Source organism: Triturus cristatus, chromosome 1_2 (genome assembly GCF_964204655.1).
Source record: "Triturus cristatus chromosome 1_2, aTriCri1.1, whole genome shotgun sequence".
Lineage (NCBI taxonomy): Eukaryota > Metazoa > Chordata > Amphibia > Caudata > Salamandridae > Triturus > Triturus cristatus.
In genome coordinates this window covers 762,837,601-762,865,348 of record NC_140580.1, presented here as the reverse complement: position 1 = coordinate 762,865,348, position 27,748 = coordinate 762,837,601, and the positions used below count along the sequence as shown (strand labels likewise).

At 46.0% G+C, this 27,748-nt stretch overlaps 1 protein-coding gene across 2 annotated transcripts in view; it reads right to left on the bottom strand.

Annotated features, from left to right (window-relative positions):
- KAT6B (lysine acetyltransferase 6B) overlaps window positions 1-11,748 on the bottom strand; it is a 517,655-nt gene extending 505,907 nt beyond the window's left edge. For both annotated transcript variants that reach the window (XM_085608735.1, XM_085608736.1), the window contains exons 1-2: window positions 11,578-11,748; window positions 2,343-3,205 (exon numbers count right to left, since the gene is read on the bottom strand). In XM_085608735.1, the coding sequence (XP_085464861.1) occupies window positions 2,343-2,957 (615 nt within the window). In that variant the 5' untranslated portion in view covers window positions 2,958-3,205; window positions 11,578-11,748. The remainder of the gene's footprint in view (window positions 1-2,342; window positions 3,206-11,577) is intronic.
- Window positions 11,749-27,748: the final 16,000 nt, after the last annotated feature.

Here is a 27,748-nt window from a genome sequence, read left to right as displayed (position 1 = left end):
TGTACTGCTAGTCCTTCATAGAGTGCATTTGCAAAGTGGATGTTCACCTAATGGTTTATTAACCTCAGAAGGATAAAAGGCTGAGTGGACCCCGATTTGATCATGTGACCATGAGGTCCAACACAGGCACCTACATTGAATGCATGTCCACTGAGCTGCCAGACTTCGATACATTTATGTTTCGCAACAAAGTAAGAATAAACAATCAAATGAAGTTACTGTTCACTGCCACACAACACCTGGGTAACACAAGAGCAGCCATATGGCACTGGAAAACCTCCAACTGCCAAACAATGAGTAGAGTACTGGAATGGTTTGGTTTAGGGGCGTTCATCATGCCTGCAGTAAAAGTCTTCTACAAGAGGATCAAAACAAGTAGGCTTGTGAATGGAGGCATGTCATCTCAGAGGACATACGGCATGGCTGCCTTCACGGATTGTTATTACTTTTTATAATCTAATCATCCAAACTCCGGATATTAAATATGCACGAGTTTAAAAGCAAGGAAAAAAAATTCAACATAACCCCGATATATTCAGTTTGTCTCAAATCCATAAACTGCAATTTCAGAGTTATTTTGCAGCTCACACCGAGATTTTAGACACTAACTAGTGCTCAAACTGGACGCATGAAGGCCTTCTACTTACACACAAAAGTTGGAGGTGAGCAAAAGGAGACATGAAATATCTTGGTACTCTTCCAAGACCTGAGACAGTAAGCGGCAAAAACCAAAGCAATAAAATAATTTGACAATACAAGGTTTAAAAAAAATAAATAAATAAATCTTGGCCTATTGGTCAATAATACACTTAGTATGTAAGAATTTCTAATTCCGAAAAACGTAATAACCCTGAAGTCAAAAGAAGAGCTTTCTATTCCCAACCACGGATTCTGTGCAGTCATACCATTCAATGCATCTCGGTGGCGCAATATATAAGCACTTGGAAAAATCCACCCACCAACCTGGCTGGTAATAAAAAAAGTTGAAAAAAAGAAAATGGGTACAACCAACCACATCTTCAATTCACCCATCCACCTGGATTCGAAAAAGTATGATTCCTCACAATATATAGATATATAAACAGAAAACATCAATAAAAATCAGCAGTGGGTTCATTTACCAGTAATATACAAATGGTTATCTTTTTACGCTTTGAAGTCAGATAAAGTTTTTATAAATTTGTCCAGGTGTTGGAATACTCTGTATCTCAATATACATTTGGGATATGTGCTACATGTATTTTTATGTACTTTCATATATTCACATTTTCTCCTTATATAAATCTTCTAGGCAAAACAAATTATTACCCTTGCTGAACCAATAGGCAAAAATCAAGCCTTTCAGCTGCTTTGTTGCTGTGACCATCCAACTGTAGTAATTAAGAAAACAAAAATGAGTAAAATTTGGGCAATTAACGTCAACCAGAATACAGCCTGAGAAACATAGGCTCTCCATACTTATCAAACTTGATGAGCAGTAATCAATGATTTCAAATTATAAACAGATTGTGACTTTTTAGAAGAAAAAAATGTGTTCAATTATGGCAGTTGAAATGACGGTCTGCGTCATAAAATTGCTTTACCAATATACCTTCAGAACAAACCATGAAACATTGGCTACCTTCCAAGGACTTTCCCCTAAAAGACGTACAGTATTGACTAGCCGCAGATCGGATTGCAGCAGGTAACGCTAATAACATACAATTTTTCTTTGAACAAAAAATAAAAAAATTGTCAACAAAACTGCTTCACATTTACAGCGATTCTAAATCAGAATAACTACAGGATAATTCCAGACACTGCACCAAGTAACATTATTATGATAAAACCGTAAATTATCAATTTATATCTTGATCCAAAAATACCCTTTATAACAAAAGTCTTCTAAAAGAAAAGGCATGAGTGGCTAACAAATATTCATCCTTAAGTAAAATTAAAGAAAATGGGTTCCACGCGCTACCGGTTTGAATTTTAAGCACATTAATATGCGTTCCCCAATACCGCAAGCCATCCTAACAAACAGGATCCTGGAGAGCGCAGGGGCACATTGATTCTAATGGATACGTAAACACGGTTTTAGCGTTTTTACCTAGGATCTCACGTGAGGGAAAACAAAAACCCCTAAGCAACAACTTAATCAACAACTATAGAAATCTTACACTGCCATGGTTAACACATCATACACTTTAGCAGATAATACCACCACCAAAAAGAGCAAGCATATGCAAAATAAAAGACTGGGTGCAGTTTAAAACTCAGAAATACAAGAAACTGAATTGTTCACATGAAATATATTCAACAGCCTTCAAAATAAAAGAGATAAAGTGTCCAAATGGACTTACCTGGTCCTGTTCATGGGGTAGAAGGCTAACAGGTGGGAGTGCCGCACTGCAATACTTGGAAACTCCACGGCCTTCCGAATGACCATAGTTCACGGAGTAAAAAGGTCCGTCTTTATATAACCTCCCGTTATTTACGGCTCGCTTGGTCCCAAGTCGTAACCTCCGCTGAAAGATGGGGTTGTTGATAATTCCCTGCAAGTCGCTTTGACTGCGAAGGTACCGTTCTATGTTCTTTAATGTTGAACCAGTGGGTTCACGGAGCCCTTCAATTGCCCTTTTCAACAGTTTATTCCAATCCACACTACGCAGATCACTGAAAATTCCCCTGGGCCCCTGGACAGGTTTGGGGAAAGTGACAAGTGGTTTTTCAGGTGGGATCCGCCCAGGATATTCAGGGTCCTTGTAAGATGCAATACCTTTGTTGAGAATTTTAAGAACAGAGCCATCTTGGACACTCAATTCCAGCTGTTCACTAACAGTCTTCTTATCCAGTCCTTGGGAATTAAAGACTGCATGACATATCCTCTCTTCAGAAGGCCTCTGTTTCTGTCTCTTCACCTTATGTATAGCCTCGAGTATCCACTGCGTATAAAGGGGGTTTGCTAGTTTAACCATGGCTGACCGATAATTTCTTCCAAACAGGAGTTACCTATATGCGATACGTCTCATATTTTCGAAAAGGATTCTCTGAACAGAAGGCTGATAAACGTTTGAAAAACACTGGATATTTTCTACGTTTTGAGAGCCATATCCTAACCATTAACCTGTAGATGTGGGCTTTGAAGCAGAACTTCCGCTTTCAGCTTCTACCAGTTGGAATGATAAAAGCGCTGGACAGAAAAGGCTCCAAGGTAAGTAGTTACCTAATGACAAAAACAAACAAAAAGGTTTCCATGTTAGTGCAAAAATAAAAAAAAGTCATATCTAACTATCGGTGTTAACCATATCAGCAACTGTTGTTGGATATTCATAAAAAGGTTACATTTCTTGATGGAAAAAATATAGCTACATCTTCTGAGGCTTTCCACTTTTCTGGACACACCAACGATCAAAAAAGATGTCACCTATACACATAACCTCCGGAGAAAAGTGCATCTGTGCAGGGGCCTGGCAAGATGCAATAGTGCACTGTGACAATCTAATGCAGAGGATAACAGCTAAGGAACAAGCCAGGTAGAGAGCTCACCTACGAAAGTGCACAAACTGAACTAGTAAATTCAACTGCAAGTGTGATTTCAACACCATTACAAAGAGAGAATAAAGACCGCATTGAAAGATTTTGTGGCCATATAAACAGAGGTACGTAAACAAACAGAGGTACGTAAATAAATTATTATAGAGTGATAGTATCAAATCATACTAGTGTACACATGTTGAAGATCAAGAGTATTTACTACCAACGAAATGTCAGAATGGGAAACAAAGCACACCGAGAATTAAGAACACAATTTGTTTGAACTATTATTGCTAGTGACGAAATGCAGTGCTCACGGAACCTCAAGACTGCACCAGGAATAACAGCTAGCTGTACAATGTAATTGACATATTATAAACACCAGTAAAAATCTGAAAATGCATTCCCTGCTCTGAAAGAAAACAACTAAGTTAGTTCTTATGAAGCAGCCATCAAAAGAAAAAGACATTTTCAGAAACATCTTGGAAAACCCAGTAATAAGCAGCCCTCAAATGAGACACCACGTACACCTTAAAAGTATCACAAACGTGAAACTTAGATACATAAATGTGAAACAGATGTTTCACAGTGACCTTTACGAGATTTCACAATTAGCCATAAAAACATGCGCTCCTAAATTGAAGATGAAGCAAAAACTGCCTCGTTTCTGAAGCAAATGATCCAATTGGAAGAAAAAAAATAAGGAAAAAAAAGGAGAGAAGGAGAAGGAGAAGAAGATGGTTGAGAAATTCAGAATATTTTGAAAGAGTGACATGAGGGGCGAGATGTTCTGGAATTTATACGACAGTACAAGACAAATTGATGTGTAGAGGCCAGCAAGTACTCCATAGCTATGTACAGCTGCTTATAAGCTAAACAGATGTCTTTATTTGCTGTTACTTGATCTGTCACCAGTAAACAGTGTTTTGCAGAAGGGAGTGTATGCAACAACACAAACCACCATGACTGATCCCGCTTACCAGGCCACTAAAGCGCATTCAGGCATCCCCAACACCTAGAATGCACCTCCTCCTTAAAGAGAAATGAAGTAATTGGATCCCCATTTCCCAGAATTGCACTTATGACAACGCAGCTGGAAGTGTATTGAATGCTCTATTACACTCTGTGCCCGACTAAGAGAGCTGAACTGCACTGCACCGCAATATCAGGCCCCACAGAATGTATCTGCCCACCATGCCACTGGAAGAGCACTCACGCATCCTCATTTTCAGGGTGCTATTGACCACCAGGATGCTATTAACCACCAGCATGCAATAAATGCACTGGGACACCAACAATTCACCTCGCCAAACCTGCCGACTATTACCATACAAAGCGACAGTTAAAAGAAAAGAAAATTTACAAGTAATGCATAATTATAAAACTATCTGCAATATACTGGAAATTATTGGTGTCAACTGTTAGCCCATTTTAACGACGATGTAAGAAAGCGATGTACCGAGTTAACAGAAGGTGTGTGCCTTCGAGGGGAAGGAGAAACTATGAAATGAAAGTTAGAGAGTGCGGGTAGCAGAGTCATGCTTGAAAATATGGACCTAGTGATCATGCCCCGCTTCAGGCGTTATGCAGGTTAATCGGCCCTAGATTTTCTCTGTACTATCATCCTAACATTGTTTAACTGAGTACATAAATAAATAAACAAATGCTAGAAAATGGACTCCAATTAAGGTACACAATATATGGGCATACATAACGCAGTCTGATATTCATTGTCATACAAGTAACAATTCTCCAAGACAAGATCAAATAACTAATATGAATGCTTCAAAAGTATCACACTCCTCCAAAATACCGGCATAATGTTATTCCCATCGACCCCCCCACACCACACAATTTACAAATGTCCAACTGCTGCACTCTCCATACAGGTCACAGGAGGAAGCTGGAGATAAAACGATTTGGTTAGATTCATCATTTTAAAAGTTAGGTAGCTTTTGAAGCTTACTATGAAGACAATCGAATGTGGGTGGTCATCTAGGAGTGAATTTGCCACAAGGAGATGCAAAAACAAGTGTTGCCATGGCATGCTGCGCTCAACTGCACTGTATAATGTACACAAGTATCAAAAATAGTAAGATTACCTGTAGGTTTCAACTGCCAGCACAACACAGCTCCAAGCCTGGAATGCAATATCTTCATACACAAACATCTGAAGCTCAAATTTCATACTGAGCAACAATTCCCCTAACCACAAGGACGATCCAAGATCATTTTTAGGAACATTACTGGCAAAAAAAATAAGTCATAAATGCAGTCAAAGTATTGCCGGCAAAAGAGGAGAGTCACCATCACTCGTCAAGACCTCTTCCCTCTGTACAACCACTCAGTGGATTACATGTCCTCTGCTAAAACTTCGGAGCACTGCATCTTTATCATCATCAGGGTTGTCCAACGCACAAGAGGAATGGACAACTAAAAGATTTTCAGGGTAACCACTACGTCAATGACTAATTAAACCTTTAGATTTATTGCATGCAAATTTATCTCAGATGGATATCCTGAAAGTCATTTATGGATCCCTCTTAAAAGTGGAGTACATCTACTGTAGAGCCAAGTCCCCTGACATGATCTGCTGTAAACTGTTAATCCTAGCATAGACAGAGAATGTTACCAAAACAACACTAAGCATAATCTTATACATTGGAATTTTGCGGGGCAAGGGGGTTTAGATACCAGACACATGCCTTGACTCATGTCACACTGGGATAAACAAACTTCCTGAATTGTTGAAGTGCGGTGTAAATGTAAACTGGTTATACTTTAGATTCATTGCATTTCCCTAAACTGTGTGTTTGCATGCAGTTATTAGCAGAAGGGCAACTTGACAAGTGGCAACGGTAGGCTTCAAAGAGGCAAGTGTTAGAATGAAAATATTTAAAGGGTGCACCAAGGTAATATAAACAGATGGGAAAAACAAAAGAAAAGAACCAGACCCTTGTGATGCTACACTTGTATGTCACAGACTGTTTCCCAAAGTCATAAAGTCTACTAGATCAAGAGCCAATAATTATGGGAAAACGGCATGGTCGTCTGGAAGGAGGGCATTTATGGGGCAATGGGTTTTATTGAGTACAATAAAAGCGTTTGAACGTATTTACAATTTCCTCCTCCTGAGCACAGTACACGGAGACAAATCCCAACCATCGATTCCCCCTGCAAAAATACGTAAGCAGAGGATAATCAATAGCTATCACTGGAAGCTTAACCAATCACTAGGCCAACTAAAAAAAAGACAGCAGAAATACACCATTTCAAAAAGCACTTCGGGCTGTCAAAATAAAACATAGAAAAGATGGCTGCCACCTCAGTTGAAACGGCAGTTTATGTACTACATTGCAAATGCAGATTTAGATACAAGAAAGGGGAAACGGAGGATGCCTCAAGGTACCATGTGAGACAGCCACATGACCAACTCATCTAGCAGTCCCCAATTTACTGATCAGGTGTTTCACAATTAGGCACCCAATATGCGATTCCTTTAACACACACCAAGCGGGCAAGCAGGATTCAGCAAGCATTAATGTTACTGGCATAGTGCACAGTTCGCAATTAAAATAGCCTCATGGAGCTGCCAGAGTCCATCTACTCGATCCCTGGTTTGCCACTGCCTACACGTGTCCGACTGTCCTTAAGATGAAATTCCAAGCCCAACTACAAGACAGGGTAGTATTATTTGTCTGGTGCGAGAGTGGATGTTGGAGTACAAGCTACAAAAGCATCAAGAAAGAGGTGTGGCGCAGCGGCCAGGGTGCCTGACTCCGGACCACAGGGTTCACGGTTCGATACCTGGGGCCGGCAGCAGGTTAGAACAGCACCATGTGACTCTGAGCAATAGCTTGCTTAATCTTCCTGACGGCCCCTAGCGCCCAAATGATGGTATTTCGTATTCCATTTCGTATTTCTGTCTTGTCATTTCAAACGTCTCCATGAGTTTACAGTCTATTCATTCTGTATGCCACTATCACATTCAGTGTTTTCGCTCCTCTCACATTTTTAGACAAAAGCTTTAGGACTGCCTGCTCCCACTTCCAGACGAAACCTCCAAGTCCACATCATTCCTCCTTTCAGACTCATTGCTTCATTCAGACATTGTCACTCAAACACCACCCCATATCAAATGCCATCACATCATTACCTCTGCCCCTTCATGTTTTTGTGTATACTGACTTAATTTCCCATTAAAGAAGTGTTTTGCAGGTCGACTCTCCAACCTTCTCTCCATCCCACCTTTAAGACGCACTGAAATGACAACACTTACTACTGCACACTACCTATATGACGATATTCAAACATCACTAGTTGCTCATTTGTTCACTTCCCACCAGCTGCCCATCTAATTTTCTTATTCTATCAGCCTTCCATTTTAGATGCCAAGTTTCTGATATCATGTCTTCTCAATCCCCCTTTCAACTTTGTAGTTTATATTTGTCGTCCTAACGTAGAGATTGCTCTTGTTTTCACAACACCCCCATCACTCCTCATGCTTCCTCTCTCCCTCCTTCAAAGATTGTCTCTACTTTAAACACAGGTGACATTCATAACCTGCCAGCTTCGTAAAAGCACGACTGCTGATTTCTCAACGTTATTCACACCTCTAGATGCCCTCCATATTATGGCCCTTGAAACTCGTCTATACTTCACACACCTTAACTCTTCCAATGTGCACTGCTCCCCTCCCCAAATTCAGCTTAAACACCAGTCTGATACCTACCACCCCCCAGATCGCAAATATAACACGTTACTCCTAGATATTACTTACCCTTCACATCCAAAGGTTGTTTACACTTACACACTCGACATTCCAGTTGCCTCCAAATTGCCCAGAAGGCAGCTCCCAGATGTCACAACATTCCCTAATCATTACTCTCTCTCTACCTATAGCACCAATAAGAGCAACAAAAGAGTGGCTTCGCAGGTGGTTCTATCTTCCATGGTATGTCACTCCCCTGTCCTCCAGGTATGCATTTAACTTTTCTCCTTTTGCTCCACTGACAAGTTATTATTTTGTTCACACCTCTTCTTCCCTGTATCCGTACATTTATCTGTCGCTTTAAATCTTCATTGCTGGAATTAGGTTACTCTCCGACTTAACACTGACCCCTTGAGAATTTTAGGAGAGGTGTGGCTCACTGGTTAGAGGTGGCAGACCCGTGGCAGACCCGTAAGCAGAGAATCGGCCAGGGACCAGGGTTCAATTCCCGACGCGGCAGGGTCGTGGACCAGGGTCAAAACAGACTCGATAATTCTCGCCTCGGTACCTACTCTAACCAGGAACACACTCGGCAACTCTGGGCATTAAGCTTGCCTCATCTCTACAACGGCCCCCCACAGACGCCGGGGATGCCTGGTTTCACCTTGGAGATACCCAGAAAGGGACCATCTCACAGGGATAGCCAGGACGGGTTCCCCAGCGGTCTACAGCGCCACGACGCCTCAGGGCAGCAGCGCGCTTTACAAGTCTACAACATTTACAATTTTGCATTACCATATGTACCTCTGTCACAAGAAATACTGTGGCCATCTGGCACTGGTACTGTGGTTAACAGTATGTCTCTAACCTCAGGAGAACGCAACATATTTCTCCAGGTCCATAGGATTTGTGTGGTAGTTTCCATGTCTTTTTGGATTAACCTGATAAATTCTCTATTCCCACTGGATTTATGTAGCAATGCCAAAGGCCATTAAGATTATGGACTGGTTCCCCAAGTACAAAGAATGCTGACAACTGTTTATGTACGCACTACTCCGATCGTTTGAAGGTTTCCGTTTCTCTTGCACCGATGGAATGATTTGCTAAGTTAATGGAAATCACGGATATAACACAATGCCCCTTGTATGTAATCATCCGGATTTACCGTAATGGTTCTTTTTGGGCTGCCTCACCAATCACACTGAATTCCTGGGACTGTTTTTCCTGTGTTGCCAGCATTAACCTCGAGATGAATGTAAAAGTGTCTGTGTCCCTTTGATTCAGGTTATGGTTTCCATTGACCCACTGCTTTCTGCTCAATTCTACATGGCCACATTCCCTTTTAAAGACACCTGAAAAGATTCCTAAACACCTTACTCTATTCGCTTGAAGGTCTCCCTACGATTCTGACTGCACGGTGTCTGCTCTACCCAAATTCACACGTTGCTAGCATTTCCACGCTGGATCAATTTGAAGATGCCATGCTTGTCCTTGCCGCTTGAATTCATGTGACCGATTCTCAGGTTCTACTTTAAAATAGGGCTAAAGGTTCGCATGCGTTCCCCTTTTAATTAAAATATGTCTATGTGCTCTCACTACCTCCCTGCGTGTGCGCTTCCTTGCTTGGTGAATGCCAGTGTCTGACACGCTACACACCCTGCTCCTAAGCCATAAGTACAGTTTCTCCGCGTGCCTCTCTACTGCAGCAGCAGGGTCAGGCAAGGATTGCAGGAGAGTGAGAAAACAGCCATTACAAAGCTTCAATAACACACTCCAGGCCATCATTAACCAGCATGTACTCAAAGGATACTGATGCGCCCCCTCCCTAAGACATGAACATCTCATCCGCCCTAGCCTTACATTCTCCGTGGGGCTCAATTCGCATACCGCAGCCCATATTGTCACTAGCCTTTACATAAACACGACTATAACCAACTCAATCTTCCCAAAACAGCACCCGACAATTGTTTACAATCCTAACCAGTTTTCCACCCACAAACCCAGCATACAAAGAGCACAACACCCCGTTCAAAACACTCACATATCACCCTCCCCGCAGTTATGGCTGACTTGAATAAACACAAACCATCTCAAGGACCATCCCTTGTATGCTTTTCAAGAGTACACGGACGAGAGTAGTAAGGTTCACCTTCCCAATACATACACCGAAACTTTCGCACTAATTAACACTGGGCTGCATATTAGACCCAAAACACCGCACAGAAAACCACATAAAAAATTGGCAACGCCTATAGAAAGCATATATTGTTTCCCATCTCACAACCTCCGCACATTGAACACCGACACTATTAACGTCACCAAGAGCATCAAACACACTGCAGGTACTCCTGCCAAACGCCTCGAAAAACACCCACACAATACTGCCCACTGTTCTCAGTAGTTAGACTGTTCGTTAAAGAAAACCCCAGACACCTCCTTCCCTACACCGTAACCTATAATTTCAACTTTTAAAAAACTACCGTATAGATAAACCCTCTCGGGACCAACACCGACAGAGCGCCCAGTCTTTCACAATACCCCAACACGACATCCCGGTCATCCCAACGCAATCAGTACCAAAAAACATATGTCAAGCACAGCCGCCAGCCCAATCCCACCCAGCCCTCTCAACACACCACCTGCCTCGGCCGCCTCGCATACCCCTTCAGCAAAAACCCGCTACTATCAGCGCTTCAAGCTCCTCCTCTGTGATCAAGTCCTCAAATACCTCTTCACACATCAACTATACTTTCTGCGAGTTAACTTACAAAACCGACCCTTCAAAACTCGCACCCAACTCCAAGTAAACACCCAACATTTCTGGAGATCATGCTTTTCTATTGGTAACACAACACTACCCGTACATACACTGTGAACTAGCTGCACATCACCTACGCGGCCGCCGGACGGTCCTACGACTGGAAATCTATTTAAACCCACTCGCCGACCCCCAGCTTTCTCTAACATACACCTCATTCCCCAGCCTGTACCCCCACCAATGTCTCTCTCCAACTATTGATACTAATCCACCCCCCCACCCCGACAACCCAAACCCCACGGAATCTTCTTCCCGCAAGACCACCAACCACCTCTTTGAACCCTCCTCCCACCCCTAAAGCCAGACCTCAGCACCAGACACCTCCGTGTGCTTCTTCTATCTCTGCTACAAATATTCACGGCTAATCACAAGGGTGGGCGTCCCAGCCACGACTCTGAAACACCAGAAAAATACAGGGCCATCACAAGCCGGGTTAGATACCGGCCTCCTATGCTCCTTTCGCCCTCAGGCAGCACGGTGCTCTGCTGTCGCCCGCCCCTCAAACCTACAGCTCGCCTTTTACACTCCTTACCTGTCTATGTTAGAAATGGGCCTCCTGCGCCACTTTCAACCTCCAGCAGCCCCTGGCCCCAGTACCCACCGGCCTTCTCCGTTTCGCTCCTCACACAGCCGCCATTTTGTTCCCGTAATTTCCCCCCAGTGTTGCCAGGACTGGATGCAAAAACAAGGGCAAACTGCGAGTGGGAAAAGGCCCGAAAGAAGCCCCGCCCACGTGAAAGCAAGCCCATCCCCACATATCGACAGTAACTGTCTACAAAATAGAACATGTGACTCATCGCTCCCATTGTTAGTGAACCAACGTGAAGGTTTGTCCCCTCTAATCGATGTTTGTACTTTTCTACCTCATACAGCCTGTGATTTTTTTTTCTTTGTTTCAGTGTCTTTCCATTCCCCGCCTGCATTCGACGTGCTCTTTCGGCTGTATTTGTCCTCCCGCTTCATTGCCACTTTCTGTATCAGTTTTTCTACCCGTCCTAGGATGCTTGTTTCTAGTGGACTGTTCCCATTGGGCACAGGATCAAGTCTGATTTACATATGGCTGGGTCCAAACTGGAATGGCATGGGGAGCAAGAAAACGATGGATATAGGCCCAGATCTCTGTACTCGGGTGAATGTATGACATTGTTCTGCATTCTGTCCATCAATAGTTCTTTATGCATCAGTTTTTCTAGGACTATTGGCCCTTTGTCGCTCTACTGTTGTTATGCCATAAATGCCCATCCTTGACCTCTCTTTGTTCTATCACCACAGTGCGTTTTTCTAGCCTTCTATTTTTTGCTACCCCTGTTGGTTATTTTCTGCTCTTCAATGTTTTTTTACCTTGCCTGCGTGGGTACGACAGTTAATCTCACTTTTTATACTAAAGGGGTTCCACGTACTAGAAAGTTTTACATTTCCCTTAACTCATTTTGATAAATTAATTCAATTAACTTCAATTGAAGTACATTTCCCTGTTTAACACACGTAGGATTTTCTGCTCTCCAATCCAGAAAAAAGGGTTAACAGAATTACATCAAATCTAGAATGAAAGTAGATTTTTACGCAAGATAGTGCCCTTGTTTGGTCTGTTGTTGATGAGTTCTGTACTTTTAAGGAATACGTGTTCAAAAGTTGTCTGACATGGCGCAGTCTTAACGCTTTTGATGTGAGTAGTATGTCTGTGGGGGTTGTTATAGTGGGTCTCACTATTCTAGCACCAGGTTAGAACTAAGTGAAACAGCAAAACGTCTCAGTTGTAGGCTGCACTACATCACTTCTTTATTGTTCATGGGGTGATATGAAAAGTAAAAACCAAAGGAAATGATGGACGGAGTGTTGAACATTGCAAGCACTCACCCCCAGTCAACTGATCTGGGTTTAATCCATCACCATTCTTTAGCCCACTCTGCCACCCCAGTTCAGACATGGCCATATGCAAATCAGTCTGACCCTGTGCCTCATGGGAACAGTCCAGCCCGAACTGCCAAGCCATGTCTTCCCTGGACCGGAAACAAGCTTCCTAGGACCGGTTTCTGGCATTTCAGCCGTCTTCAGCCAGGCTTGCTTGAATCCAGTGGCAAAGTGAGCAAGGGACTCACGTCTGAGCATACCCTGCCAACTTATGGCGAACAAAGCAAAAACCAAAGGAAATGATGGACGGAGTGTTGAACATTGCAAGCACTCACCCCCAGTCAACTGATCTGGGTTTAATCCATCACCATTCTTTAGCCCACTCTGCCACCCCAGTTCAGACATGGCCATATGCAAATCAGTCTGACCCTGTGCCTCATGGGAACAGTCCAGCCCGAACTGCCAAGCCATGTCTTCCCTGGACCGGAAACAAGCTTCCTAGGACCGGTTTCTGGCATTTCAGCCGTCTTCAGCCAGGCTTGCTTGAATCCAGTGGCAAAGTGAGCAAGGGACTCACGTCTGAGCATACCCTGCCAACTTATGGCGAACAAAGCAAAAACCAAAGGAAATGATGGACGGAGTGTTGAACATTGCAAGCACTCACCCCCAGTCAACTGATCTGGGTTTAATCCATCACCATTCTTTAGCCCACTCTGCCACCCCAGTTCAGACATGGCCATATGCAAATCAGTCTGACCCTGTGCCTCATGGGAACAGTCCAGCCCGAACTGCCAAGCCATGTCTTCCCTGGACCGGAAACAAGCTTCCTAGGACCGGTTTCTGGCATTTCAGCCGTCTTCAGCCAGGCTTGCTTGAATCCAGTAGCAAAGTGAGCAAGGGACTCTGTGATATTGCTGTGATATGAAAAGTACCACTTTCAACATAGGTCATACCCTTGCCCTTGCACCTGCAACTTCAAGACTACAACTGGAAATCCAGCCACTCTTATGATCAACTTGGGAGGAATAGAGTGGCCAGGGGCCCCTTACGACAGAGCACTCACCATTGTTATCAGATGAGTTAGTGCAATTCATTTACTTAAAGCGATCCACCCCTGTAACTTTCAGAGGGTATTGACTTGTTAAATGAAAGTATGTGAATCTAAAAGTAGTTTCCCCATTAATGTAGTGGTATAGGTGATGGTGGTGGTATTGGTGGTGGTATTGGTGGAGGTGGTATTAGTGGTTGTGGTGGTGGTTGTGTTGGTATTGGTGACGGTGGTATTGGATTGATGGTGGTGGTATTGGATTGGTGGTGGTGGTGGTATTGGAGGTGGTGGTATTGGTGGTGGTGATATTGGGGTGGTGGTGGTGGTGTTGGTGGGGGTATTGATGGTGGTGGTGCTATTGGTGGTGGTATTGGTGGAGCTGGTGGTAGTGATGGTGGAGGTAGTATTGGTGGTGGTATTGGGGGTGGTATTGGTATTGGTGCTGGTGGTGTTGATATTGGTGGTGGTGGTGGTACTGGTGGCGGTGGTATTGATTGTGGTGTTGGTAGTGGTGGTATTGGTGGTGGTGGTATGGGTGGTGGTGGTATTGGTCATGGTATTGGTGGTGGTGGTATTGGTAAAGGTATTGGTGGTGGTATTTTTGGTGGTGGTACTGGTGATGGTATTGGTGGTGGAATTAGAGGTGGTATAAATTGGTGTTGGTATTGGTGGTGGTGTTATTGGTGGTGGTGGTGGTATTGGTGGAGGTGGTATTGGTGGTGATATGGTTGGTGGTGGTATTTGTGGTGGTGGTATTGTTGGTGATGGAGGTGGTGGTATTGATGGTGGTGGTGGTATTGGTGGTGATATTGGTGGTGGTGCTATTGGTATTGGTGGTGGTGGTATTGGTGGTGGTATTGGTGGAGATGGTATTAGTGGTGGGGGTTGTGTTGGTATTGGTGATGTTGGTATTGGATTGATGGTGGTGGTATTGGATTGGTGGTGGTGGTATTGGAGGTGGTATTGGTGTTACTGGTGGTGCTGGTGGTATTGGTTGTAGTATTGGTGGTGGTGGCATTGGTGGTACTATTGGTGGTAGTGGTATTGGTGGTGGTGATGGGATTGGTAGTGGTGCTATTGATGGTGGTGGTAATGGTGGTGGTGGTAATGGTGGTGGTGGTATTGGTGGTGGTTGTGGTATTGGTGGTGTGGTAGTGGTATAGGTGATGGTGGTGGTATTGGTGGTGGTGGTGGTATTGGTGGTTCTATTGGTCGTGGTAGTACTGGTAGTGGAAGTGGTGGTGGTGGTATTGGTGGTGGTGACATTGGTTGTGGTGGTGGTGGTATTGGTGGTGGTACAAATTGGTGCTGTTGGTTTTGGTGGTGGTGGTACTGGTGGTGGTGGTATTGGTATTGGTGGTGGTAGTGATGATGGTGCTGGTGGTATTGGTGGTGGCATTGGTGGTGGTATTGGTATTGGTATGGGTAGTGGTGGTGTTGGTGGCGATGGTATTGGTGGTTGTACTGGTGGAGGTTGTAATAGTGGTGGCAGTTGTATTGGTATTGGTGGTGGTGGTATTGGTATTGTGGTGGTGGTATAGGATTGATGGTGGTGGTATTGGATTGGTGGTGGTGGTATTGGTGGTGGTATTGAAGGTGGTGGTATTGTTGGTAGTATTGGTGGTAGTATTGGTGGTGGTGGTTTGGTGGTAGTGGTATTGATGTTGGTATTAGTGGTGATGGTATTGGTGATGGTATTGGTGGTGGTGATGGGATTGGTGGTGGTGATGGGATTGGTGGTTGTGCTATTGATGGTGGTGGTGTTAATGGTGGTGGTGGTATTGGTGCTGGTATTGATGGTGTGGTATAGGTGATAGTGGTGGTATTGGTGGTGGCGGTATTGGTGGTTCTATTGGTCGTGGTAGTACTGGTGGTGGTGGTATTGGTGGTGGTGACATTGGTTGTGGTGGTGGTACTGTTGGTGCTGCTGGTGGGGTGGTGGTGGTATTACTGGTAGTATTGGTAGTATTAGTGGTGGTGGTATTGGTGGTGGTGGTACCGGTGTTGGTAGTATTGGTTGTGGTGGTGGTATTGGTGGTGGTGACATTGGTGGTATTGGTAGTGGTGGTGGTGGTATTGCTGCTTGTGGAATTGGTGCTGTTGGTATTGGTGGTGGTGGTATTGGTATTTGTGGTGGTGGTATTGGTGGTGGTAGTAGAGGTGGTGGTGGTGCTATTGGTGGTGGTAGTGGTGGTATTGATGGTGGTATTGGTGGTATTTGTAGTGGTGGTACTGATGGTGGTGGTGGAATTGGTGCTGTTGGTATTGGTGGTGGTGGCATTGGTGGTACTATTGGTGGTAGTGGTATTGGTGGTGGTGATGGGATTGGTGCTATTTATGGTGGTGGTAATGGTGGTGTTATTGGTGGTGGTGGTGATATTGGAGGTGGTATTGATGGTGTTACTGGTGGTGCTGGTGGTATTGATGGTGGTATTGGTGGTGGTGGCATTGATGGTACTGTTGATGGTAGTGGTATTGGTGGTGGTGATGGGATTGGTGGTGGTGATGGGATTGGTGGTGGTGCTATTGATGGTGGTGATAATGGTGGTGGTGGTATTGGTGGTGTGGTAGTGGTATAGCTGATGGTGGTGGTATTGGTGGAGGTGGTATTAGTGGTGGTGGTAGTGGTTGTGTTGGTATTGGTGATGGTGGTATTGGATTGATGGTGGTGGTATTGGATTGTGGTGGTGGTATTGATGGTGTTACTGGTGGTGCTGGTGGTATTGATGGTGGTATTGTTGGTAGTATTGGTGGTGGTGGCATTGGTGGTACTATTGGTGGTAGTGGTATTGGTTCTGGTGATGGGATTGGTGGTGGTGATGGGATTGGTGGTGGTGCTATTGATGGTGGTGGTGGTGGTATTGGTAGTGGTGGTGGTGGTATTGGTGGTGTGGTAGTGGTATAGGTGATGGTGGTGGTATTGGTAAAGGTGGTGGTGGTTGTGTTGGTGTTGGTGATGGCGGTATTGGATTGATGGTGGTGGTATTGGATTGGTGGTGGTATTGATGGTGGTATTGGTGTTACTGGTGGTGCTGGTGGTATTGGTTGTAGTATTGGTGGTGGTGGCATTGGTGGTACTATTGGTGGTAGTGGTATTGGTGGTGGAGATGGGATTGGTAGTGGTGCTATTGATGGTGGTGGTAATGGTGGTGGTGGTATTGGTGGTGGTGGTGGTATTGGTGGTGTGGTAGTGGTATAGGTGATGGTGGTGGTATTGGTGGTGGTGGTGGTATTGGTGGTTCTATTGGTCGTGGTAGTACTGGTGGTGGAAGTGGTGGTGGTGGTATTGGTGGTGGTGACATTGGTTGTGGTGGTGGTGGTATTGGTGGTGGTACAAATTGGTGCTGTTGGTTTTGGTGGTGGTGGTACTGGTGGTGGTGGTATTGGTATTGGTGGTGGTAGTGATGATGGTGCTGGTGGTATTGGTGGTGGCATTGGTGGTGGTATTGGTATTGGTATGGGAAGTGGTGGTGTTGGTGGCGATGGTATTGGTGGTTGTACTGGTGGAGGTTGTAATAGTGGTGGCAGTTGTATTGGTATTGGTGGTGGTGGTATTGGTATTGTGGTGGTGGTATAGGATTGATGGTGGTGGTATTGGATTGGTGGTGGTGGTATTGGTGGTGGTATTGAAGGTGGTGGTATTGTTGGTAGTATTGGTGGTAGTATTGGTGGTGGTGGTTTGGTGGTAGTGGTATTGATGGTGGTATTAGTGGTGATGGTATTGGTGATGGTATTGGTGGTGGTGATGGGATTGGTGGTGGTGATGGGATTGGTGGTTGTGCTATTGATGGTGGTGGTGTTAATGGTGGTGGTGGTATTGGTGCTGGTATTGGTGGTGTGGTATAGGTGATAGTGGTGGTATTGGTGGTGGCGGTATTGGTGGTTCTATTGGTCGTGGTAGTACTGGTGGTGGTGGTATTGGTGGTGGTGACATTGGTTGTGGTGGTGGTACTGTTGGTGCTGCTGGTGGGGTGGTGGTGGTGGTATTACTGGTAGTATTGGTAGTATTAGTGGTGGTGGTATTGGTGGTGGTGGTACCGGTGTTGGTAGTATTGGTTGTGGTGGTGGTATTGGTGGTGGTGACATTGGTGGTATTGGTAGTGGTGGTGGTGGTATTGCTGCTTGTGGAATTGGTGCTGTTGGTATTGGTGGTGGTGGTATTGGTATTTGTGGTGGTGGTATTGGTGGTGGTAGTAGAGGTGGTGGTGGTGCTATTGGTGGTGGTATTGGTAGTGGTGGTATTGATGGTGGTATTGGTGGTATTTGTAGTGGTGGTACTGATGGTGGTGGTGGAATTGGTGCTGTTGGTATTGGTGGTGGTGGCATTGGTGGTACTATTGGTGGTAGTGGTATTGGTGGTGGTGATGGGATTGGTGGTGGTGCTATTTATGGTGGTGGTAATGGTGGTGTTATTGGTGGTGGTGGTGATATTGGAGGTGGTATTGATGGTGTTGCTGGTGGTATTGATGGTGGTATTGGTGGTAGTATTGGTGGTGGTGGCATTGATGGTACTGTTGGTGGTAGTGGTATTGGTGGTGGTGATGGGATTGGTGGCGGTGATGGGATTGGTGGTGGTGCTATTGATGGTGGTGATAATGGTGGTGGTGGTATTGGTGGTGTGGTAGTGGTATAGCTGATGGTGGTGGTATTGGTGGAGGTGGTATTAGTGGTGGTGGTAGTGGTTGTGTTGGTATTGGTGATGGTGGTATTGGATTGATGGTGGTGGTATTGGATTGTGGTGGTGGTATTGATGGTGTTACTGGTGGTGCTGGTGGTATTGATGGTGGTATTGTTGGTAGTATTGGTGGTGGTGGCATTGGTGGTACTATTGGTGGTAGTGGTATTGGTTCTGGTGATGGGATTGGTGGTGGTGCTATTGATGGTGGTGGTGGTGGTATTGGTAGTGGTGGTGGTGGTATTGGTGGTGTGGTAGTTGTATAGGTGATGGTGGTGGTATTGGTAAAGGTGGTGGTGGTTGTGTTGGTATTGGTGATGGCGGTATTGGATTGATGGTGGTGGTATTGGATTGGTGGTGGTATTGATGGTGGTATTGGTGGTAGTATTGGTGGTGGTGGCATTGGTGGTAGTGGTATTGGTGGTGGTGATGGGATTGGTGGTGGTAGTAGAGGTGGTGGTGGTGCTATTGGTGGTGGTATTGGTAGTGGTGGTATTGATGGTGGTATTGGTGGTGGTGGTATTTGTAGTGGTGGTACTGATGGTGGTGGTGAAATTGGTGCTGTTGGTATTGGTGGTGGTGGCATTGGTGGTACTATTGGTGGTAGTGGTATTGGTGGTTGTGATGGGATTGGTGGTGGTGCTATTTATGGTGGTGGTAATGGTGGTGTTATTGGTGGTGGTGGTGATATTGGAGGTGGTATTGATGGTGTTACTGGTGGTGCTGGTGGTATTGATGGTGGTATTGGTGGTAGTATTGGTGGTGGTGGCATTGATGGTACTATTGGTGGTAGTGGTATTGGTGGTGGTGATGGGATTGGTGGTGGTGATGGGATTGGTGGTGGTGCTATCGATGGTGGTGGTAATGGTGGTGCTATTAGTGGTGTGGTAGTGGTATAGCTGATGGTGGTGGTATTGGTGGAGGTGGTATTAGTGGTGGTGGTAGTGGTTGTGTTGGTATTGGTGATGGTGGTATTGGATTGATGGTGGTGGTATTGGATTGGTGGTGGTGGTATTTATGGTGTTGCTGGTGGTGCTGGTGGTATTGATGGTGGTATTGTTGGTAGTATTGGTGGTGGTGGCATTGGTGGTACTATTGGTGGTAGTGGTATTGGTTCTGGTGATGGGATTGGTGGTGGTGATATTGATGGTGGTGGTGGTGGTGGTATTGGTAGTGGTGGTGGTGGTATTGGTGGTGTGGTAGTGGTATAGGTGATGGTGGTGGTATTGGTGGAGGTGGTGGTGGTTGTGTTGGTATTGGTGATGGTGGTATTGGATTGATGGTGGTGGTATTGGATTGGTGGTGGTATTGGTGGTAGTATTGGTGGTGGTGGCATTGGTGGTAGTGGTATTGGTGGTGGTGATGGGATTGGTGGTGATGCTATTGATGGTGGTGGTAATGGTGGTGGTGGTATTGGTGGTGTATTAGTGGTATGGGTGATGGTGGTGGTATTGGTGGTTCTATTGGTCGTGGTAGTACTGGTGGTGGTGGTATTGGTGGTGGTATTGAAGGTGGTAGTATTGGTGGTGGTGGTTTGGTGGTAGTTTTGGTGGTGGTGGTGGTTTGGTGGTAGTGGTATTGATGGTGGTATTAGTGGTGGTGGTATTGGTGGTGGTGATGGGATTGGTGGTTGTGCTATTGATGGTGGTGGTGGTAATGGTGGTGGTGGTATTGGTGCTGGTATTGGTGGTGTGGTATAGGTGATAGTGGTGGTATTGGTGGTGGCGGTATTGGTGGTTCTATTGGTCGTGGTAGTACTGCTGGTGGTGGTATTGGTGGTGGTGACATTGGTTGTGGTGGTGGTACTGTTGGTGCTGCTGGTGGGGTGGTGGTGGTATTACTGGTAGTATTGGTAGTGGTGGTATTGGTAGTATTAGTGGTGGTGGTGGTACCGGTGTTGGTAGTATTGGTTGTGGTGGTGGTATTGGTGGTGGTGACATTGGTGGTATTGGTAGTGGTGGTGGTGGTATTGCTGCTTGTGGAATTGGTGCTGTTGGTATTTGTGGTGGTGGTATTGGTATTTGTGGTGGTGGTATTGGTGGTGGTAGTAGAGGTGGTGCTATTGGTGGTGGTATTGGTAGTGGTGGTATTGATGGTGGTATTGGTGGTGGTATTTGTAGTGGTGGTACTGATGGTGGTGGTGGAATTGGTGCTGTTGGTATTGGTGGTGGTGGCATTGGTGGTACTATTGGTGGTAGTGGTATTGGTGGTGGTGATGGGATTGGTGGTGGTGCTATTTTTGGTGGTGGTAATGGTGGTGTCATTGGTGGTGGTGGTGATATTGGAGGTGGTATTGATGGTGTTACTGGTGGTGCTGGTGGTATTGATGGTGGTATTGGTGGTAGTATTGGTGGTGGTAGCATTGGTGGTATTATTGGTGGTAGTGGTATTGGTGGTGGTGATGGGATTGTTGGTGGTGATGGGATTGGTGGTGGTGCTATTGATGGTGGTGGTAATGGTGGTGGTGGTATTGGTGGTGGTGGTATTGGTGGTGGTGGTATTGGTATAGCTGATGGTGGTGGTATTGGTGGAGGTGGTATTAGTGGTAGTGGTTGTGTTGGTATTGGTGATGGTGGTATTGGATTGATGGTGGTGGTATTGGATTGGTGGTGGTGGTATTGGAGGTGGTATTGATGGTGTTACTGGTGGCGCTGGTGGTATTGATGGTGGTATTGTTGGTAGTATTGGTGGTGGTGGCATTGGTGGTACTATTGGTGGTAGTGGTATTGGTTCTGGTGATGGGATTGGTGGTGGTGATGGGATTGGTGGTGGTGCTATTGATGGTGGTGGTGGTGGTGGTATTGGTAGTGGTTGTGGTGGTATTGGTGGTGTGGTAGTGGTATAGGTGATGGTGGTGGTATTGGTGGAGGTTGTGGTGGTTGTGTTGGTATTGGTGATGGTGGTATTGGATTGATGGTGGTGGTATTGGATTGGTGGTGATATTGATGGTGGTATTGGTGGTAGTATTGGTGGTGGCGGCATTGGTGGTAGTGGTATTGGTGGTGGTGATAGGATTGGGGGTGGTGCTATTGATGGTGGTGGTGGTATTGGTGGTGTGGTAGTGGTATGGGTGATGGTGGTGGTATTGGTGGTTCTATTGGTCGGGGTAGTACTAGTGGTGGTGCTAGTGGTGGTGGTGACATTGGTTGTGGTGGTGGTGGTACAAATTGGTGCTCTTGGTTTTGGTGGTGGTGGTACTGGTGGTGGTGGTATTGGTATTGGTGGAGGTGGTATTGGTGGTGGTGGTATTTGTGTTGGTGGTATTGGTGGTGGTATTGATGATGGTGGTGGTGGTATTGGTGGTGGCATTGGTATGGGTAGTGGTGGTATTGCTGGAGGTAATATTAGTGGTTGTGTTGGTATTGGTGGTGGTATTGGTATCGTGGTGGTGGTATTGGATGGATGGTTGTGGTATTGGATTGGTGGTGGTGGTATTGGTGGTGGTATTGAAGGTGGTGGTATTGTTGGTGGTATTGGTGGTAGTATTGGTGGTGGTGGTTTGGTGGTAGTGGTATTGATGGTGGTATTAGTGGTGGTGATGGGATTGGTGGTTGTGCTATTGATGGTGGTGGTGGTGGTATTGGTGGTGGCAGTATTGGTGGTTCTATTGGTCGTGGTAGTACTGGTGGGGGTGGTATTGGTGGTGGTGACATTGGTTGTGGTGGTGGTACTGTTGGTGCTGGAGGTGGGGTGGTGGTGGTGGTATTACTGGTAGTATTGGTGGTGGTGGTATTGGTAGTATTAGTGGTGGTGGTATTGGTGGTGGTGGTATCGGTGTTGGGAGTGTTGTTGGTGGTGGTGGTATTGGTGGTATTGGTAGTGGTGGTGGTGGTATTGCTGCTTGTGGAATTGGTGCCGTTGGTATTGGTGGTGGTGGTATTGGTGGTGATGGTATTGGTATTCGTGGTGGTGGTATTAGTAGTCGTGGTATTGGTGGTGGTGGTAGTGGTGGTGGCATTGGTAGTGGTGGTATTGATGGTGGTATTGGTGATGGTGGTACTGATGGTGGTAGTGGTATTGGTGGTGTTGATGGTGGTGGTATTGGTGGTGGTGGTATTGTTAGAGGTGGTGGTATTGATGTGGTGGTATTGGTAGTGGTGGTATTGGTGGTGGTGGGATTAGCCCTGTTGGTTTTGGTGGTGGTAGTGGTATTGGTGGTGGTGGCGGCATTGATATTGGTGGTGGTGCTATTGGTGGTGGTGGTATTTGTACTGGTGGTGGAGGTATTGGTGGTGGTGGAATTGGTGCTGTTGGTATTGGTGGTTGTATTTGTGGTGGTGGAGGGGGTGGTATTAATGATGGTGGTGATGGTGGTGGTATTGGTGGAGGTGGTGGTAGTGATGATGGTGGTGGTATTGGTGGTGTTAGTATTGGTGTTGGTATTGGTAGTATTGGTTGTGGTGGTATTGGTACTGGTGGTGGTGGTGGTAAAAATGGTGCTGTTGGTATTGGTGGTGGTGGAGGTGGTGGTATTGGTGGTGGTGGTGGCATTGGTGCTGATATTGGTGGTGGTGGTATTGGTGTTGGTAGTGCTGGTATTGGTGGTGGTGGTATGGGTGGTGGTGGTATTGGTCGTGGTATTGGTAGTGGTGGTATTGGTGATGGTATTGGTGGTGGTACTGGTGATGGTAGTGGTATTGGTGGTGATATTGGTGGTGGTATAAATTGGTGGTGGTGGTATTGGTATAGGTGGTATTGGTGTTGATATTGTTGGTGGTGGTATTTGTGGTGGTGGTATTGGTGGTGGTGGTATTGATGATGGTGGTGGTGGTATAGGTGGAGGTGGTATTGTTGGTGGCATTGGTGGTGGTATTGGTAGTGGTGATATTGGTATTGGTGGTTTTGGTGGGTGTATTGGTGGTGGTGGTGGTTGTGTCGGTATTGGTGGTGGTGGTATTGGTATTGGTGGTGGTGGTATTGGATTGATGGTGGTGGTATTGGATTGGTGGTGGTGGTATTGGATTGGTGGTGGTGGTATTGGAGGTGGTATTGATGGTGGTGCTGGTGGTATTGGTGGTAGTATAGGTGGTGGTGGCATTGGAGGTAGTATTGGTGGTATTGGTGGTGGTATTAGTGGTGTTGGTGGTATTGGTGGTGGTGGTGGTATTGGTGCTATTGGTAGTGGCTGTGGTGGTATTGGTACTGGTGGTGGTGGTATTGCTGGTGTTGGAATTAGTGCTGTTGGTATGGGTGGTGGTGGTGGTGGTATTGGTATTCGTGGTGATAGTATTGGTGGTATTAGTGGTGTATTGTAGTGGTAGTATTGGTGGTGGTGGCATTGATGGTGGTATTGGTAGTGGTGGTATTGGTGGTGGTGGTATTGGTAGTGCTGGTACTGATGGTGGTGGTAGCGGTATTGGTGGTGGTGTTGGTGGTGTTCATGGTGGTGGTATTGGTGGTAGTGGTATTGATAGAGGTGGTGGTATTGGTGGTGGTGGTATTGGTAGTGGTGGTATTGGTGGTATTGTCCCTGTTGGTATTGGTGGTGGTAGTGGTATCCGTGGTGGTGGTGGTATTGGTATTGATGGTGGTAGTATTGGTACTGGTGGTGGTGGTCTTGGTGGTGGTGGTACCGGTGTTGGTAGTATTGGTTGTGGTGGTGGTATTGGTGGTGGTGACATTGGTGGTATTGGTAGTGGTGGTGGTGGTATTGCTGCTTGTGGAATTGGTGCTGTTGGTATTGGTGGTGGTGGTATTGGTATTTGTGGTGGTAGTATTAGTGGTGTATTGGTAGTGGTGGTATTGGTATTGGTAGTGCTGGTACTGATGGTGATGGTGGTAGCGGTATTGGTGGTGGTGTTCATGGTGGTGGTATTGGTGGTAGTGGTATTGATAGAGGTGGTGGTATTGATGTGGTGGTATTGGTGGTGGTATTGGTTGTGGTGGTATTGGTTGTGGTGGTATTGATGGTGGTATTGGTGGTATTTGTAGTGGTGGTACTGATGGTGGTGGTGGAATTGGTGCTGTTGGTATTGGTGGTGGTGGCATTGGTGGTACTATTGGTGGTAGTGGTATTGGTGGTGGTGATGGGATTGGTGGTGGTGCTATTTATGGTGGTGGTAATGGTGGTGTTATTGGTGGTGGTGGTGATATTGGAGGTGGTATTGATGGTGTTACTGGTGGTGCTGGTGGTATTGATGGTGGTATTGGTGGTAGTATTGGTGGTGGTGGCATTGATGGTACTGTTGGTGGTAGTGGTATTGGTGGTGGTGATGGGATTGGTGGCGGTGATGGGATTGGTGGTGGTGCTATTGATGGTGGTGATAATGGTGGTGGTGGTATTGGTGGTGTGGTAGTGGTATAGCTGATGGTGGTGGTATTGGTGGAGGTGGTATTAGTGGTGGTGGTAGTGGTTGTGTTGGTATTGGTGATGGTGGTATTGGATTGATGGTGGTGGTATTGGATTGTGGTGGTGGTATTGATGGTGTTACTGGTGGTGCTGGTGGTATTGATGGTGGTATTGTTGGTAGTATTGGTGGTGGTGGCATTGGTGGTACTATTGGTGGTAGTGGTATTGGTTCTGGTGATGGGATTGGTGGTGGTGATGGGATTGGTGGTGGTGCTATTGATGGTGGTGGTGGTGGTATTGGTAGTGGTGGTGGTGGTATTGGTGGTGTGGTAGTGGTATAGGTGATGGTGGTGGTATTGGTAAAGGTGGTGGTGGTTGTGTTGGTATTGGTGATGGCGGTATTGGATTGATGGTGGTGGTATTGGATTGGTGGTGGTATTGATGGTGGTATTGGTGTTACTGGTGGTGCTGGTGGTATTGGTTGTAGTATTGGTGGTGGTGGCATTGGTGGTACTTTTGGTGGTAGTGGTATTGGTGGTGGTGATGGGATTGGTAGTGGTGCTATTGATGGTGGTGGTAATGGTGGTGGTGGTATTGGTGGTGGTGGTGGTATTGGTGGTGTGGTAGTGGTATAGGTGATGGTGGTGGTATTGGTGGTGGTGGTGGTATTGGTGGTTCTATTGGTCGTGGTAGTACTGGTGGTGGAAGTGGTGGTGGTGGTATTGGTGGTGGTGACATTGGTTGTGGTGGTGGTGGTATTGGTGGTGGTACAAATTGGTGCTGTTGGTTTTGGTGGTGGTGGTACTGGTGGTGGTATTGGTATTGGTGGTGGTAGTGATGATGGTGCTGGTGGTATTGGTGGTGGCATTGGTGGTGGTATTGGTATTGGTATGGGCAGTGGTGGTGTTGGTGGCGATGGTATTGGTGGTTGTACTGGTGGAGGTTGTAATAGTGGTGGCAGTTGTATTGGTATTGGTGGTGGTGGTATTGGTATTGTGGTGGTGGTATAGGATTGATGGTGGTGGTATTGGATTGGTGGTGGTGGTATTGGTGGTGGTATTGAAGGTGGTGGTATTGTTGGTAGTATTGGTGGTAGTATTGGTGGTGGTGGTTTGGTGGTAGTGGTATTGATGGTGGTATTAGTGGTGATGGTATTGGTGATGGTATTGGTGGTGGTGATGGGATTGGTGGTTGTGCTATTGATGATGGTGGTGGTGGTATTGGTGCTGGTATTGGTGGTGTGGTATAGGTGATAGTGGTGGTATTGGTGGTGGTGGTATTGGTGGTGGTGACATTGGTTGTGGTGGTGGTACTGTTGGTGCTGCTGGTGGGGTGGTGGTGGTATTACTGGTAGTATTGGTAGTATTAGTGGTGGTGGTATTGGTGGTGGTGGTACCGGTGTTGGTAGTATTGGTTGTGGTGGTGGTATTGGTGGTGGTGACATTGGTGGTATTGGTAGTGGTGGTGGTGGTATTGCTGCTTGTGGAATTGGTGCTGTTGGTATTGGTGGTGGTGATATTGGTATTTGTGGTGGTGGTATTGGTGGTGGTAGTAGAGGTGGTGGTGGTGCTATTGGTGGTGGTATTGGTAGTGGTGGTATTGATGGTGGTATTGGTGGTATTTGTAGTGGTGGTACTGATGGTGGTGGTGGAATTGGTGCTGTTGGTATTGGTGGTGGTGGCATTGGTGGTACTATTGGTGGTAGTGGTATTGGTGGTGGTGATGGGATTGGTGGTGGTGCTATTTATGGTGGTGGTAATGGTGGTGTTATTGGTGGTGGTGGTGATATTGGAGGTGGTATTGATGGTGTTACTGGTGGTGCTGGTGGTATTGATGGTGGTATTGGTGGTAGTATTGGTGGTGGTGGCATTGATGGTACTGTTGGTGGTAGTGGTATTGGTGGTGGTGATGGGATTGGTGGTGGTGATGGGATTGGTGGTGGTGCTATTGATGGTGGTGATAATGGTGGTGGTGGTATTGGTGGTGTGGTAGTGGTATAGCTGATGGTGGTGGTATTGGTGGAGGTGGTATTAGTGGTGGTGGTAGTGGTTGTGTTGGTATTGGTGATGGTGGTATTGGATTGATGGTGGTGGTATTGGATTGTGGTGGTGGTATTGATGGTTTTACTGGTGGTGCTGGTGGTATTGATGGTGGTATTGTTGGTAGTATTGGTGGTGGTGGCATTGGTGGTACTATTGGTGGTAGTGGTATTGGTTCTGGTGATGGGATTGGTGGTGGTGATGGGATTGGTGGTGGTACTATTGATGGTGGTGGTGGTGGTATTGGTAGTGGTGGTGGTGGTATTGGTGGTGTGGTAGTGGTATAGGTGATGGTGGTGGTATTGGTAAAGGTGGTGGTGGTTGTGTTGGTATTGGTGATGGCGGTATTGGATTGATGGTGGTGGTATTGGATTGGTGGTGGTATTGATGGTGGTATTGGTGGTAGTATTGGTGGTGGTGGCATTGGTGGTAGTGGTATTGGTGGTGGTGATGGGATTGGTGGTGGTAGTAGAGGTGGTGGTGGTGCTATTGGTAGTGGTGGTATTGATGGTGGTATTGGTGGTGGTGGTATTTGTAGTGGTGGTACTGATGGTGGTGGTGAAATTGGTGCTGTTGGTATTGGTGGTGGTGGCATTGGTGGTACTATTGGTGGTAGTGGTATTGGTGGTTGTGATGGGATTGGTGGTGGTGCTATTTATGGTGGTGGTAATGGTGGTGTTATTGGTGGTGGTGGTGATATTGGAGGTGGTATTGATGGTGTTACTGGTGGTGCTGGTGGTATTGATCGTGGTATTGGTGGTAGTATTGGTGGTGGTGGCATTGATGGTACTATTGGTGGTA